Source organism: Merops nubicus, unplaced genomic scaffold (genome assembly GCF_000691845.1).
Source record: "Merops nubicus isolate BGI_N331 unplaced genomic scaffold, ASM69184v1 scaffold21240, whole genome shotgun sequence".
NCBI lineage: Eukaryota > Metazoa > Chordata > Aves > Coraciiformes > Meropidae > Merops > Merops nubicus.
In genome coordinates, this window is record NW_008581117.1 from 1 (window position 1) to 11,964 (window position 11,964).

Here is an 11,964-nt window from a genome sequence, read left to right on the forward strand (position 1 = left end):
GGGGGGGATGCGCTCCGTGCCCGCACCCGGCGAGGCCGCTGCGCGTCCCCTGCTCCGCCCGGGACTGATGGATTTACTCATCCTCCTCTCTCCCTCTCGTCTCTCGCAGGCTGCGGCATTGCCATGCTGATCATCTCCGTCCTGATAGCCATATATTACAATATTATCCTCTGCTACACACTTTTCTACCTTTTTGCCTCCTTTGTACCTGTGCTACCTTGGGCTTCCTGTAACAACCCGTGGAACACGCCAGACTGTAAAGATAAAAACAAACTTTTGTTAGGTAAGCTGGCACGGGATTTTTTTTTGTGCCCCTACCCTTTAATATTTTTTTTTCCCTTTCCTGTGGCCGTGGTGGGATTCCAGAGCATTCTCCAGCTCAGCTGCGCCCCTGGGAGATGCCAGCGGAGACTGCGGGTGTCTGTGGCCAGGGCGAGATTTCCCCCACTTCCACACCCTTTTATTTAGTGGTTTTTTTTTTTTTTTTTTTTTTTTTCCCTCTCAAGGATAAATGAGATTTTTCAGCTCTAAAGCTAAAACAGCCGAGAGCATTTACTTTTTTTATTTTTTCCTCCTCACTTCGGGTAAATCTCTGCAGGGGAGAGAGCACGGCACAAAATGCCCGAGCTGGCAGCCTCTGGATTCTGTGGAAACAGCTTCTTGTGCTCTAGCGAGGCTTATTTTGAACCAAAAAAAAACGAAACTCGTTTTTGCAAAGAAACCTAAAACATGCAATGAAACAAAAAGGGGAAAAGCTAACCGAGCAAACCCCCTCCTGGACTTGCTGCCAGCCCCAGCTATTTTTATCTCCTAGACATTTAGGATAAAGGGGGGAAATGGTGAGACCCTGTTCTCTCAGACCCTCATAACTTCTGTAAGCAAGGTGTTCCAGAAATTTAATACAGCACAAAAGTGCAAGTAAAGTGTGTGATGTAATGATTTTTGTTGCCATTTTACACCTAAACTGAAAAAAAAAAAAATATAAATCTAGACGTTATCTTTCTTTCTTCCCCCCCCCGTCCCCCCTTCTCTTCCTAGATTCCTGCATTATTGGTGACCACCCAAAAATACAAATCAAGAACTCTACTTTCTGTATGAGTGCCTATCCAAACTTGACTATGGTTAACTTCACCAGTGAAGGAAACAAAACGTTTGTCAGTGGAAGTGAAGAATACTTCAAGTAAGATATTTCTTTGTTTAGAGACAATATGGTAATCTTCCCCTAAAATCCACTCTAACAGACAACAAATCACTATTTAGAAGACTAGAAATACAGCAAATAATGCCCATTTTTTATGCGTTGGGATGATGAAAGCTACATGTCAATCTCTGGATTATTTGTGTTCTGTTCCTGTGGTTCTTAGCACAGCTGGCGTGTTGGCCCTTGTCTGGCTTTTTTATCTACTACTGCAATGCAGATAAATAAAATAATACATGATGAGAATCACTGGAACCTTCTAGAGAAACCGCTGAGAACACTGAAGCAAAACAAAATGCTGTAGGAATTTGCGCTGAGCAACTGCCTGCTGTTGCTCTCATTATTTTTTCCTCTTTACATTTTTTAAAATGTCTTTTTTTTTTTTTTTAATGTTGTTTCTTTATTCTTAGGTACTTTGTATTGAAGATTTCAGCAGGGATTGAATATCCTGGTGAGATCAGATGGCCCTTGGCACTCTCTCTTTTCCTAGCTTGGGTGATTGTATATGCCTCCCTTGCTAAAGGAATCAAGTCATCAGGAAAAGTAAGGAAAAGATTTGTCTTGGTACACTTGCAAGATAGCAGCCTGATGCTTTAAGGGAATCTCACTGTAGTTTATGGCAGCAAATTACTGAAAATTATTTTCAGTAAATGGCTAAGTATTAATGTTATGCTTTTTTCATGTCTGTGTTTTCCTGTCTAGCCAAAACATTAAAAAGAGATAATTTTTGTTTAACATTTGTTCCCTGATATTTAGTAAGTTTAAAATGAGCCCTTGGGCTGTGCTCAGCAGTCGGATGGCAAAAAAAGGTGCCTTCAAAAGCCTTCCCTATTCTGTGTGGAGTTCACTGAAGCTCTGCAAACATCTGCAGTCACTGCAGTCTCGGAAACTGTGATGTAGATTAAGACGTTAAGTAACACATTTTAAAATGAGAAGTACAGGTATGCGAATTGTCCAGGCAGCCATCTCAGCAGAGAAATACAGCTTTTTCTTCAGCAGCAGCTCTGATTTGGGTTGTTTTATCCTGAAACCTGCAGGAGTGCCATATCTGAGAGTTCTCCATCAGCGCCACTGCTAATAGCACACAGCTTAAAATGTTAGATGTTGACATAGCATAAATCTAGCTTGTTTACAAAGAGCAGGCTGAAAAGATAAGAAAGCTGGAGCAAAGTAGCTAGGTATTTCCTGGGATAAAGATAAAGGATATGCAGAGGTTTATGCTATCCTAGAAAAATCTATGGATTTTCTAGAGCTGGGCACAGGGTTTCTGATTCCAAGCTATCCTTTTGCACCTAGAAGCTGACAACATCTGTTGGGAGGTAGCTTGGAAATGAGCAGAAAATCCAGAGACTGAGAGTGCCAGGGGAAAGTTGAGATTTATTGTTTTTCCCCCCCTTCCCTGTTGTGGTAGGAAAAAATGTTTCATAAAAGGTCAGAGCCCAGAAGCAGATAGGAGAATAACTTGGGTTTGGATGTAGCAATAGGTATTTCTTTAAGTGAGTCTTAGTGGCCAGGAAATACATTGACTTCTTGGTGTCGGAAAACCTTTACTTCTGCATAGGTGAGTTCAATGTATTCCCTGCACAAAAATTCAATGGGGCAACTTCTTGAAATACCTCTTGAAATAGCAAAAAGAAAGCTGGGAAAAGAGTTTCAAAAGTCATTTCAGCTCAGAGGATTCTGGTTCCTGTGAGGTTCAGAGGTTAAGATGAAAAGGATTTGCAATGCTTTTTGGGCCAAGTGTATAGTCTAACTGGCTGTGATGCAGCTGTTTTCACTGACCACAGGGAGAACTGTGCTCTGCACTAGATGACTGTTAAGACATAGGAGACATGATCTCTGTTGAGTACTTAGACACTGTGATGATTGGGTCTGTCTGGATTGTTCCACCAACTCTTTTTTTTTTTTTTTTTTTTTTTTTTTTTTTTTTTGTGCTGGGACTGTAAATGTTGTCAGGGTGAGATTTAATTATTAAGAGGTACAAACAATAACAAAATTTTTTAGATTTAGTTACATGTAGAGAAATGTGTAGAAAACCCCCAGAACTTTCAGTGGCGTTGAATGGCATCGCTCATTTCACTTCATTGAGCTGTGTTAGCTTACTCTGAGCAAGGATCAAAAGGGATATTTTCATTTAGCTGTAAATTCCCATTGTTCCTCTCCAGGGTTTCTTCTCTGCTTTTTCTTCCCCTCTCCATCTAGAATCCCAGCTTTTACCTCTGTTGATATTAGTCCTGTTTCCAGCAGCAAGAAGAGCTGTAAAATTTCAGATTTCCTGGGAAATAAACCTGTTGTCTTCCTAGTGTATCTCCTCCCTGTTGTCTCTGAGCCTGAACAATTGCTTCCTTCAGGAAATAGTGTAACACTTGTATTCCACCCTCCCTGTCTTCTAATGGATCCAGATAAACCCTTTCAATATTATTTTTTTCTTTCTTTGTCCAGGTAGTGTACTTTACAGCTACATTCCCCTATGTAGTTCTCATCATCCTTCTTATAAGAGGAGTAACTCTACCTGGAGCTGGAGCTGGAATCTGGTACTTCATCACACCCAAGTGGGAGAAGCTAATTGATGCTATGGTGAGCTTATTATTGCACTTCTAACTCTGCTAGGGTGAATAAGTCACACGGAGTTCTTGGTGTCTGTTGGAAGCATTTTCTGTGTGCAGGGGCAGTATTGACATCTGTGGGAACTTGTTCCTCATCTTGTGTGGAGCGTTGTTGTGATGGATGCTTGGTACTTATGTGCACATAATATATAATATGTATTATTAAGATGTGTTATTTACTTTAATAATTCACCTAAATCTCTGAGCAGCTGCACCTGGAAAATAGGGAGTTAAAACCGAGGTGTAGGTTTTCATACACTGGTGTTTGTTGGATACTGTCTTGACTTGAACAAACACATGAAACTTTTAATAGGTAACATAATAAACTTATGTGCATTTCTTGAGAAATGCTCTGAACAGGTGTTGCACTCATTGAACAAAGATTGTTCTGAATGATGCATATGAGACTTTAAACAAAATCAATTTATACATCCTTCTCTAACTCCCCAGTAGCATTTACACTGGCCCAGAAGAGCTGTGGTCCCTGTCCTGCCTGCACGGTGGGCAACAACCTGCTGGCTGTGTGAGAGAGGGCAGAAGTGGCTTGGTGCCTGGCTTTGCTCCTTGACTCTGCGAGGTGGAGCTTCAGCTCTGCTGCCTTGCTCGTGATTTCAACTGATTTCTAAAAAAAAGCCATTTGTGGCCAATGGAGCCAGTCAAACGTGCCAAAAATACACATTGATTTGTGTCTGTGTAGACCTAAATCCATCCATGGATCTCATATCTGTCTGATACAGCACGTCAGTGCCTGTGTTGGCTTTAGCCTGGAGACTGGAGCCTGAGCTACGAGTTGCCATCCAGAGTCTTTTCTTCAGCAAATTCAGAGCAATTTTTAGCAACACCTCAGGAAATTTACTGCTTGGTTTTGGGTGTTTTGATTTTTTTTCTTAAGATTTTTTTTTTTGCTCTATCACTAGCAGTGTGATTTCTTGCTGATAGATTGGTAATTAAAACCAAAGACAACTTTATAGATAAATTGTTCAGATTTTAATTTCCTTGATATCTCAGCAAATAATTAGTATTTTGGTCCTTTGGTGATGCATGAAATATTTTTAATTTTGCATTAAATATGAGCATTTTTGGACCTTATGTTGTGCAGTAAAGGTAAGAACTGCTGTCTCTTGCAAAATGGGTCTGTCAGTATCTGTATAACCCTGGGCAAGTGTTTGATGATATTCAGGGGAGCATCTGTTTTTAGATTTCTTTGCAGTGTAATGTGGATTAATCCTCGGTTAAATGAAAGAATGACTGCTTGCTGGCTGGTAACTTTTATAATAGTCTTTAAGTAATATCTTCAAACTGGTTTGTGTGCCTAGGTAAACCTTTGTGTCTGTATGTGCATGTTTCTGCACTGTGGACTTGGGTGGAAATTCAGACTTTGTAGGAAAATAGAAATATCCACACTACAAACATTTTGCAAGGAATAAGTAAGACCAACTCCTTTAAAATTCTAGCTAGTTTAGAAATGTTTTAGCTAAATGCATTGAAGGCTTTGAAGGACTTTGTTACAGAAAAAAAACAATGTTGTTGGGTTGGTTTGTGTTTTTTAAGAAATCCTTGCCTAAGCTTATCTTTTTTTCTGATGGGAGAAAAATCTTGGTGTAGAACAAGCCATAACTTACACTGTGCTGTTTGATGTACCTCTGATGGTGGAAATTTATTCTAATTTTAATGTACTCTCATTCATAAGTAGTATATTAACGAACACTGAGGTTCTTGCTTTTAATCACAAAGATTATTTAGGACCACTGGCAGATAAAACATCAGCACCTGATGCAGATTTTCCCTCTTGTTTTGTATTTTCTTCGTCAAATGTATTTGAACTGATGTGTCAAGCAGGTTTGAATATTTGTGCCTTCCATATACTGCAAAGGTTATATTGTCCTTTTGTGTGGGCTTTACAAAAACAGTGCTCCTCATCAGATGGGCACTAGGTAGTTTGGACAGGATTTTTATTTTAAATGTTCTATTGACATCCATTGTTCTTAAGTTCACTTAAACTACCTGTGTGATAATCCCCTAACAGTAACATTTAATAGAGTTATTGATCTTCCTAATACTCTTTCCTGAAGCTGATGCTATTTCCTCTCCTGTCTATCTTTCTTAGGTTTGGAAGGATGCTGCTACTCAGATATTCTTCTCCTTATCTGCAGCATGGGGAGGTCTAATTACTCTCTCTTCTTACAACAAATTCCATAATAATTGCTACAGGTATGTGAGAGTGAAATCCATCAGTCTTATTAAACAAGTCTTGTCTAAAAACAGTTGTCTTCCAACTTGAAGAAATCTATTTTGAAAGATTCCTCATTTTTAAAAATATTCCCCCTTGTCTTTTTCTTTCCCCTCTTGTCTTTTTCTTTTCCTCCTTTCTCCCCCTCCCCTCCCCCCCCTCGAATTTTTTTTCCTCTTTTTCTTTTTGGTAGGTGGCTTGTGTTGTTGGTGTGTGTTTTTTTTTGTGTTTTGTTTTGTTTCTTCTCCTTAGGTCCTAGTCTACAAGTCTTGAGATGAGCCTTAGGCTTCTTATAGTCCTCATTGGTTCTTCACTTTCAAAACCAGCAGGTTTAGGCTGAAAGGCAAACTGTGAAGCTGTGAGCAGTGGGATGAAACCACAGTGGTTGGCAGCCTCTGCTGAAGAACAACCCTTGTTGCTAGAATGGGCTCAAGTTTGTCATTGTGAGATAGGTCCTAGTCTACAAGTCTTGAGATGAGCCTTAGGCTTCTTATAGTCCTCATTGGTTCTTCACTTTCAAAACCAGCAGGTTTAGGCTGAAAGGCAAACTGTGAAGCTGTGAGCAGTGGGATGAAACCACAGTGGTTGGCAGCCTCTGCTGAAGAACAACCCTTGTTGCTAGAATGGGCTCAAGTTTGTCATTGTGAGACCTGTATGAGCTTAACATGCAATTTCCATACACATGCCTCTTGTTTTTCTTAAATGTTGTAATTATTTCCAGTTACTCCTAGCATGGTTTTACATGTACAAAGATGTTTCAGGTTGTGAAATTTAAAATTGCTCTGTGTTTAGTCACTGAAAGCTGTTTTTACAGGGGGGAAAAAAATCATTGCTCTTGTGGCATAGTAGTTATTCATCAAAAATCATGTCAGATAAATGTCTCCAGATGTAAAAAAGAAAAGCACACGGTATTAGGAGAATGCTTCACTGCTATTTTGTCTTTAAATCTGATCTTGTTTCTGCTGAAGCAAAACTTTTCTGATTCCTGCAGTGACAGAGGTGCTGACTCGGGACAGCCAGCAGCATGCACAGGGACCATCCCAAGGGAATGCTTAAAATCCTTCCCAAGTCAAGACTTGAAAGCAAATGCTCCTTGGGATTTGAACTCCCATAGCCTGTCACCTCTAAGTACTGTATACAGAATACTTACCTGCAAAAAGAAATGTGGAATGGGTGTTTAAAAAAAAAAAGATTCCCACTAGTTCTCAACAGTAGTTTAATATCATTATCCTAAAATATGGATGAATAAGTAACAGTGGTGCCTACTTGGTAACTCCTACCCAGCAATCTTTTGGGTCCTATTTTTAAAAATGTTTGTCTTAGGTTTTGATTTTTTTTTTTTTTTTTAAGTGGTGAATGAACACATTCAGAAAATCAGGGCAAAAAGTGGGAGAAATGTGCTGCTATCTTTCTGCCTTCATTTAGCAATGTTTTGTGGAGTTCAGAAAATGATGAAAATTTTGAATTATATGCGTGGTAATGAAGTACAGAAATCTTACATATCTAATACCAAATAGATGCTCTACCTATGTTATAGAGGGATATGGGAGACTGAAGCAGAAATAATTAGAAAGGCTCAGTTAATTCTGAACTGGTTAATTTTACAACATGTCTTGAATATTCAGATGAAGCCTAACTATTTTCCCTTAAGATTTTTATTTTCATTACTGTGGATAAAATTGTAGTTCTCAGTTACATATCCATTTTAAACATCATTAAATAGTCTATAATAGCAGTAAATTTACATAAATTCACTTCATAATGCACACCTAATGTATTTTACTTCAAACTTCTCTGGGTTTTGGAAGAATTAACACATGATGACGCCAAACAGAACATTATACTTTGTTTCTGTGGATTTGAAGAATTAACCTAATCATTGCTGTTAAGAGATGCTCTGTTGGAGATTCCAGAAGTTTGCCAGCTCAGTGAGGTTCTTAACAGCTTTTCAGGTTTTGTTCTTTTCCTGACAAAATAATGGCAGTGTAGGAATAAGGAATTCTAGCCAACTCTGAAAAGCGTGTGAAGTGTGTGATTTGTTTCTTCCTCAGTCATATTCATTTATTGGATGCACATATTTTGAGGACAAAATAAGAATCCTATCTAGAATGTAATAACTATGGGTGGGGATCCTGGGGGTTAGTTTCCTGTTGAGTCACGTGGACTTCTCCAGTACAAGGTGGCATTCAGTTATGGGTTTCTTCGCATTCCCATAACAGCAACAGAGAACTGTACCAAGGAATCCTCTACAGACTGCCAGGTGGACCAGCACTAAAGAGAGTGCTGCAAGGTACAGAAAGCTTAGCCCTGAAATTGTATCTATAGATACAAAACAGATACAGGACAAAAAGCATCTTATCTAGACAGTGATGATTGAAGTCCACCTATAACACAGTGAGCAGATACCCACATTGGGCAAGCAGCAGAACGCTGGTTACAGCTGGTGTCACTGGTGCTGCCTTTGGTGAGGCCAAGAGCAGCAGTGCTCATCCTCCTGCGTGTCCTGTGGCTGCAGCATGTGGGTGATGGGAGCTTGCACAGCCAATTTCTGGGGTGTTGTGAGGACTTCGGTCACCTCTGATCATCATCGTACATACCTGATAAGTGAGAGAGACTCCTTAACTGTGTACAAAACCCTCCTCCCTTGCACGTGTTACAACGAGGTGATGTGCTTTCTTGTGTTCTCCTTTCAGGGACACGTTGATAGTGACATGTACCAACAGTGCCACAAGTATATTTGCAGGCTTTGTCATCTTCTCGGTTATTGGCTTCATGGCAAATGAGCTCAAAGTGAACATTGAAGCTGTGGCAGATCAAGGTAGGCTATGCTGCTGTCTTGTGACTTCGGCACCTGGTGGGTCCTTCAGCTCTAGTATTGATGATGGTATTGGAGGTGCGAGTAATGGCTTCAAACTGGAAGGGATTAGTAAACCACTTGTTGGCATTTCTGTATGGGAGAAGGTATGCTGGGAAGCAAAACTGGGAACCAAGATGCTACTTCAAGCCTCCTTATCACTTGTTTGGTAGTAGAAAGAAACAAGCTGAGACTCATTTCAAATCTTTATGTAAATGAGGGGTGTGGGGTAGGGTGAAATGTCTCCTTCACATAATCTGAGCAACCGCTGGATTTCTATTTCTGCTGCTGCCTTGTCAGGTCCTCCAAGGTAAAAGTTGCCCTTGATGGTGGGAATCTTGGATGAGAGGACAGCAGGCTTTGCAATGTGGGGAGTGGGAGAAATATGGTTGTAGAGGAGTACTGAGGTTCTGAACTCTGGGGAGGAAGGAGCTGCCTCTGTGGGAAAGTGAAAAATTTCTGAAGAACACACTAGAAGATCTTGATTAGTGAAGGGAGATTTTTACAAATGAAGATCTGAAAGGTCTTAATTATCTGAGAGTGGGAAGTGTGTGAATGACAGAAAAGTTGGTGGTGGAACATGATTTGGTGTGAATCAGTGGGAGATGGGAAGGGAGGAGTTTTGGGGGTAAGGTTCAGAGAAGTCTAAAGGGTTGTAAAAGCCTGATGGCATTATAAAGGGAAATCTTTGCCTTAGTCTAGTTCTATTTTCCTGTCCAATGTGCAGCACTTTGGCTCTAAGCCAACCAGCTCCCAGTAATTTAAGATCTGTTTTGAAAGACAAATTTGTGATAACTGTAATAATTTCTATAAGTATTTGCAATTCCCCCTCCCCGAGCTGTTTGTGAGCACAGGGGGGTGTTCAGTGTACTGTGTTAGCCTTCAGCACAGAGTCATTTCCAAACACTGCAGGGAAGTGACTAATGGCTTCTCCATGAGCCTTGGGGGTGGTTCCCAGTGTTATCCCCTTAACCCAAGAGAGCACAGAGCAAGACAAGGCTCTGAATGAGAGGACAGAAGGTTCAAAAAAGTGAATCTTGCATACTCGTGGCTTCTGTGTGGCATGTTTCACTGTCTGCACTGGTGTGAGAACACTAAACATTTTCTGACAGGATGTGGTGTTGGATAGATTCAATGCCACAAAGTCCTACATGTAGCCTAGGGCACCTGACTCACTGAGCATCATGAGATTGTAGCAGTGAGTTGACAATAGGGGATAGAAATCAAGACAGCCTTCCAGACTTCCTGTACTGTAATGTTCATAGGTCATGCTGGACAAACTGGGTATGAAAGTTAATCTGCACTGAACAATGTTGTTTGAGCTAAGCAGAGAACAGACAACATGAGCCTGGGACATAGAAATCCTGTTGTAGGAACAAGAGCCAGTGAAGCATTCTTTATTTGTTTTTCAACAATGCCTTTTCTTGGAGCTCGAATGTTTGTAATAGTTTATTAGAAAGCAGCTACTAAGGTGAGAGGAGGAGAGGAACAAGATCTTGCTGCAGGTTAAGAAATAGAAAATGCTCTTATCTTCCTTTTGCTTATTCCTTCCCTGTAAACTGAAACATGGAAAATCCCACACATTTTGCAGTACTTCTGACCTCGTGGATGCAAATTAAGGTGCCAGGTCACATGCAATTTCTGCAGCTCCCTAGGCTGGGACCTGGCAGGTCAGTCACAGTGAGGTAGTCTGGGGCTTTCACCAGCTGACCTGTGGTGGGATGGGCTGCTAACAGGGCTGCAGAGTCAGCTGGAGGGTCTGAGAGGAGAATTTTGTAGGATGATCAGCTGGCAAATGGTTTCTTGGTAGCAAGTAATAGGGAATGCTTCCCTTGTAAACTAATGTAATGTTAATTCAGTCTTCAGTGCCTCTCTCTTCTTTTTGGGCTGCCAGTCAGCTAAGTGGGAAGACAAATTTTCAGTCTTATCCCCATTTTCTGGCTGGGTTAGACCATTGTGTTTGAAAAACTCCATGTGAAGCCAGGTGTTTTAGGAGTTTCGATTAATCTTTTTATTTTAGACTTTACCTCCATCCTGAAACAATCAAACAAGCAAAATCAAACCCACTCAGCACTCACCAAAATTATTTGTAAGGCGTTAGTCAAAGAAGCTGTGCTCAAGTGAAGTTGTAGTGGAAGCTCCAAAGAGATGGACAGAAGGGGGGTAGAGAGATGTGGCTGTTAGGGATGGTAAAGGAAACACTTGGTTCAGCTGGTTCATCTCCATGGAGATGGCCCAATATTGACTGCTGGGGATCAGAGCCCCTTCTCTGTTGAGTGCTTGGTGGTGGTCTTTGAGGCAGCGATGAGGCACAGGCTGGAGCTCCCTGTTCCCAGCTGTTTCAGCAGCTGTTCCAGGGGATGTGAAAAGGCTGTCAGAGAGCTGTCAGTGCCTTTGGAAGAGCCCATCTAGGCAATTTGCCATTATGTCATGGAGGTGAGGATTCACTGCTCTCCATGATAGGGGAAAGCAAAATTCAGTCCCATGGTAGAAGATGGCTGTACAGCAGGAGGAGAGTGGGGATTAGGGGTAATGCCAGACTGCGTTAACATGTTGAATTAACAGAATTAAAAAAGCCAACTCAGCAAGTGGGGAAAAGAGCCAGTCCTTTTGCCTGCCTGCCTTTTTTGATTCTATAGCTGTATTTCTTGTTGCAGTGAAGGAGAAAACAACGAAAATTATGATCATCTCCATTCAGGTTTTTAAAACTTTGAATGAAAATTTTAGTGGCAATAGGAAGGGAATTCCCCCTCCCCCAGTAAGAATCTGAAATACACAGTATTTTTTGTATTTAGAATCTTCCTTTCAGGAAAAAATCATGGACCTGGTGAGCAGATAAAACAGTTTTTATGGATGGAAAAATAGGACAATCTATTTTTGTTCTGCTCTCATTGATTAAGAACACACTGCAGTAGAAAAAAAAAATTAAAATTCAGTTGTTTTTTTTTTTTTTTTTTGTATGAACAACATAAACTTTCGAAATCTTCATGGCTTTAACAGACCTTTAGAGAAGAGTTCATATCCCTCTAAAACTTGGAAGAGGGAAAAGATGGAGCCAGCCTCCCTGTGACTCTTT

The 11,964-nt window shown here is 40.7% G+C and overlaps 1 protein-coding gene across 1 annotated transcript in view; it reads left to right on the forward strand.

Annotated features, from left to right (window-relative positions):
* Positions 1 to 78: 78 nt before the first annotated feature.
* The window catches only part of SLC6A5 (solute carrier family 6 (neurotransmitter transporter), member 5), a gene marked incomplete at both ends in the record, with an annotated part of 19,701 nt that continues 7,815 nt past the window's right edge, over positions 79 to 11,964 (forward strand). The window contains 6 exons of the mRNA XM_008948769.1: positions 79 to 283; positions 1,039 to 1,180; positions 1,609 to 1,741; positions 3,641 to 3,775; positions 5,912 to 6,015; positions 8,728 to 8,852. Coding sequence (XP_008947017.1) covers positions 79 to 283; positions 1,039 to 1,180; positions 1,609 to 1,741; positions 3,641 to 3,775; positions 5,912 to 6,015; positions 8,728 to 8,852 — 844 coding nt within the window. The remainder of the gene's footprint in view (positions 284 to 1,038; positions 1,181 to 1,608; positions 1,742 to 3,640; positions 3,776 to 5,911; positions 6,016 to 8,727; positions 8,853 to 11,964) is intronic.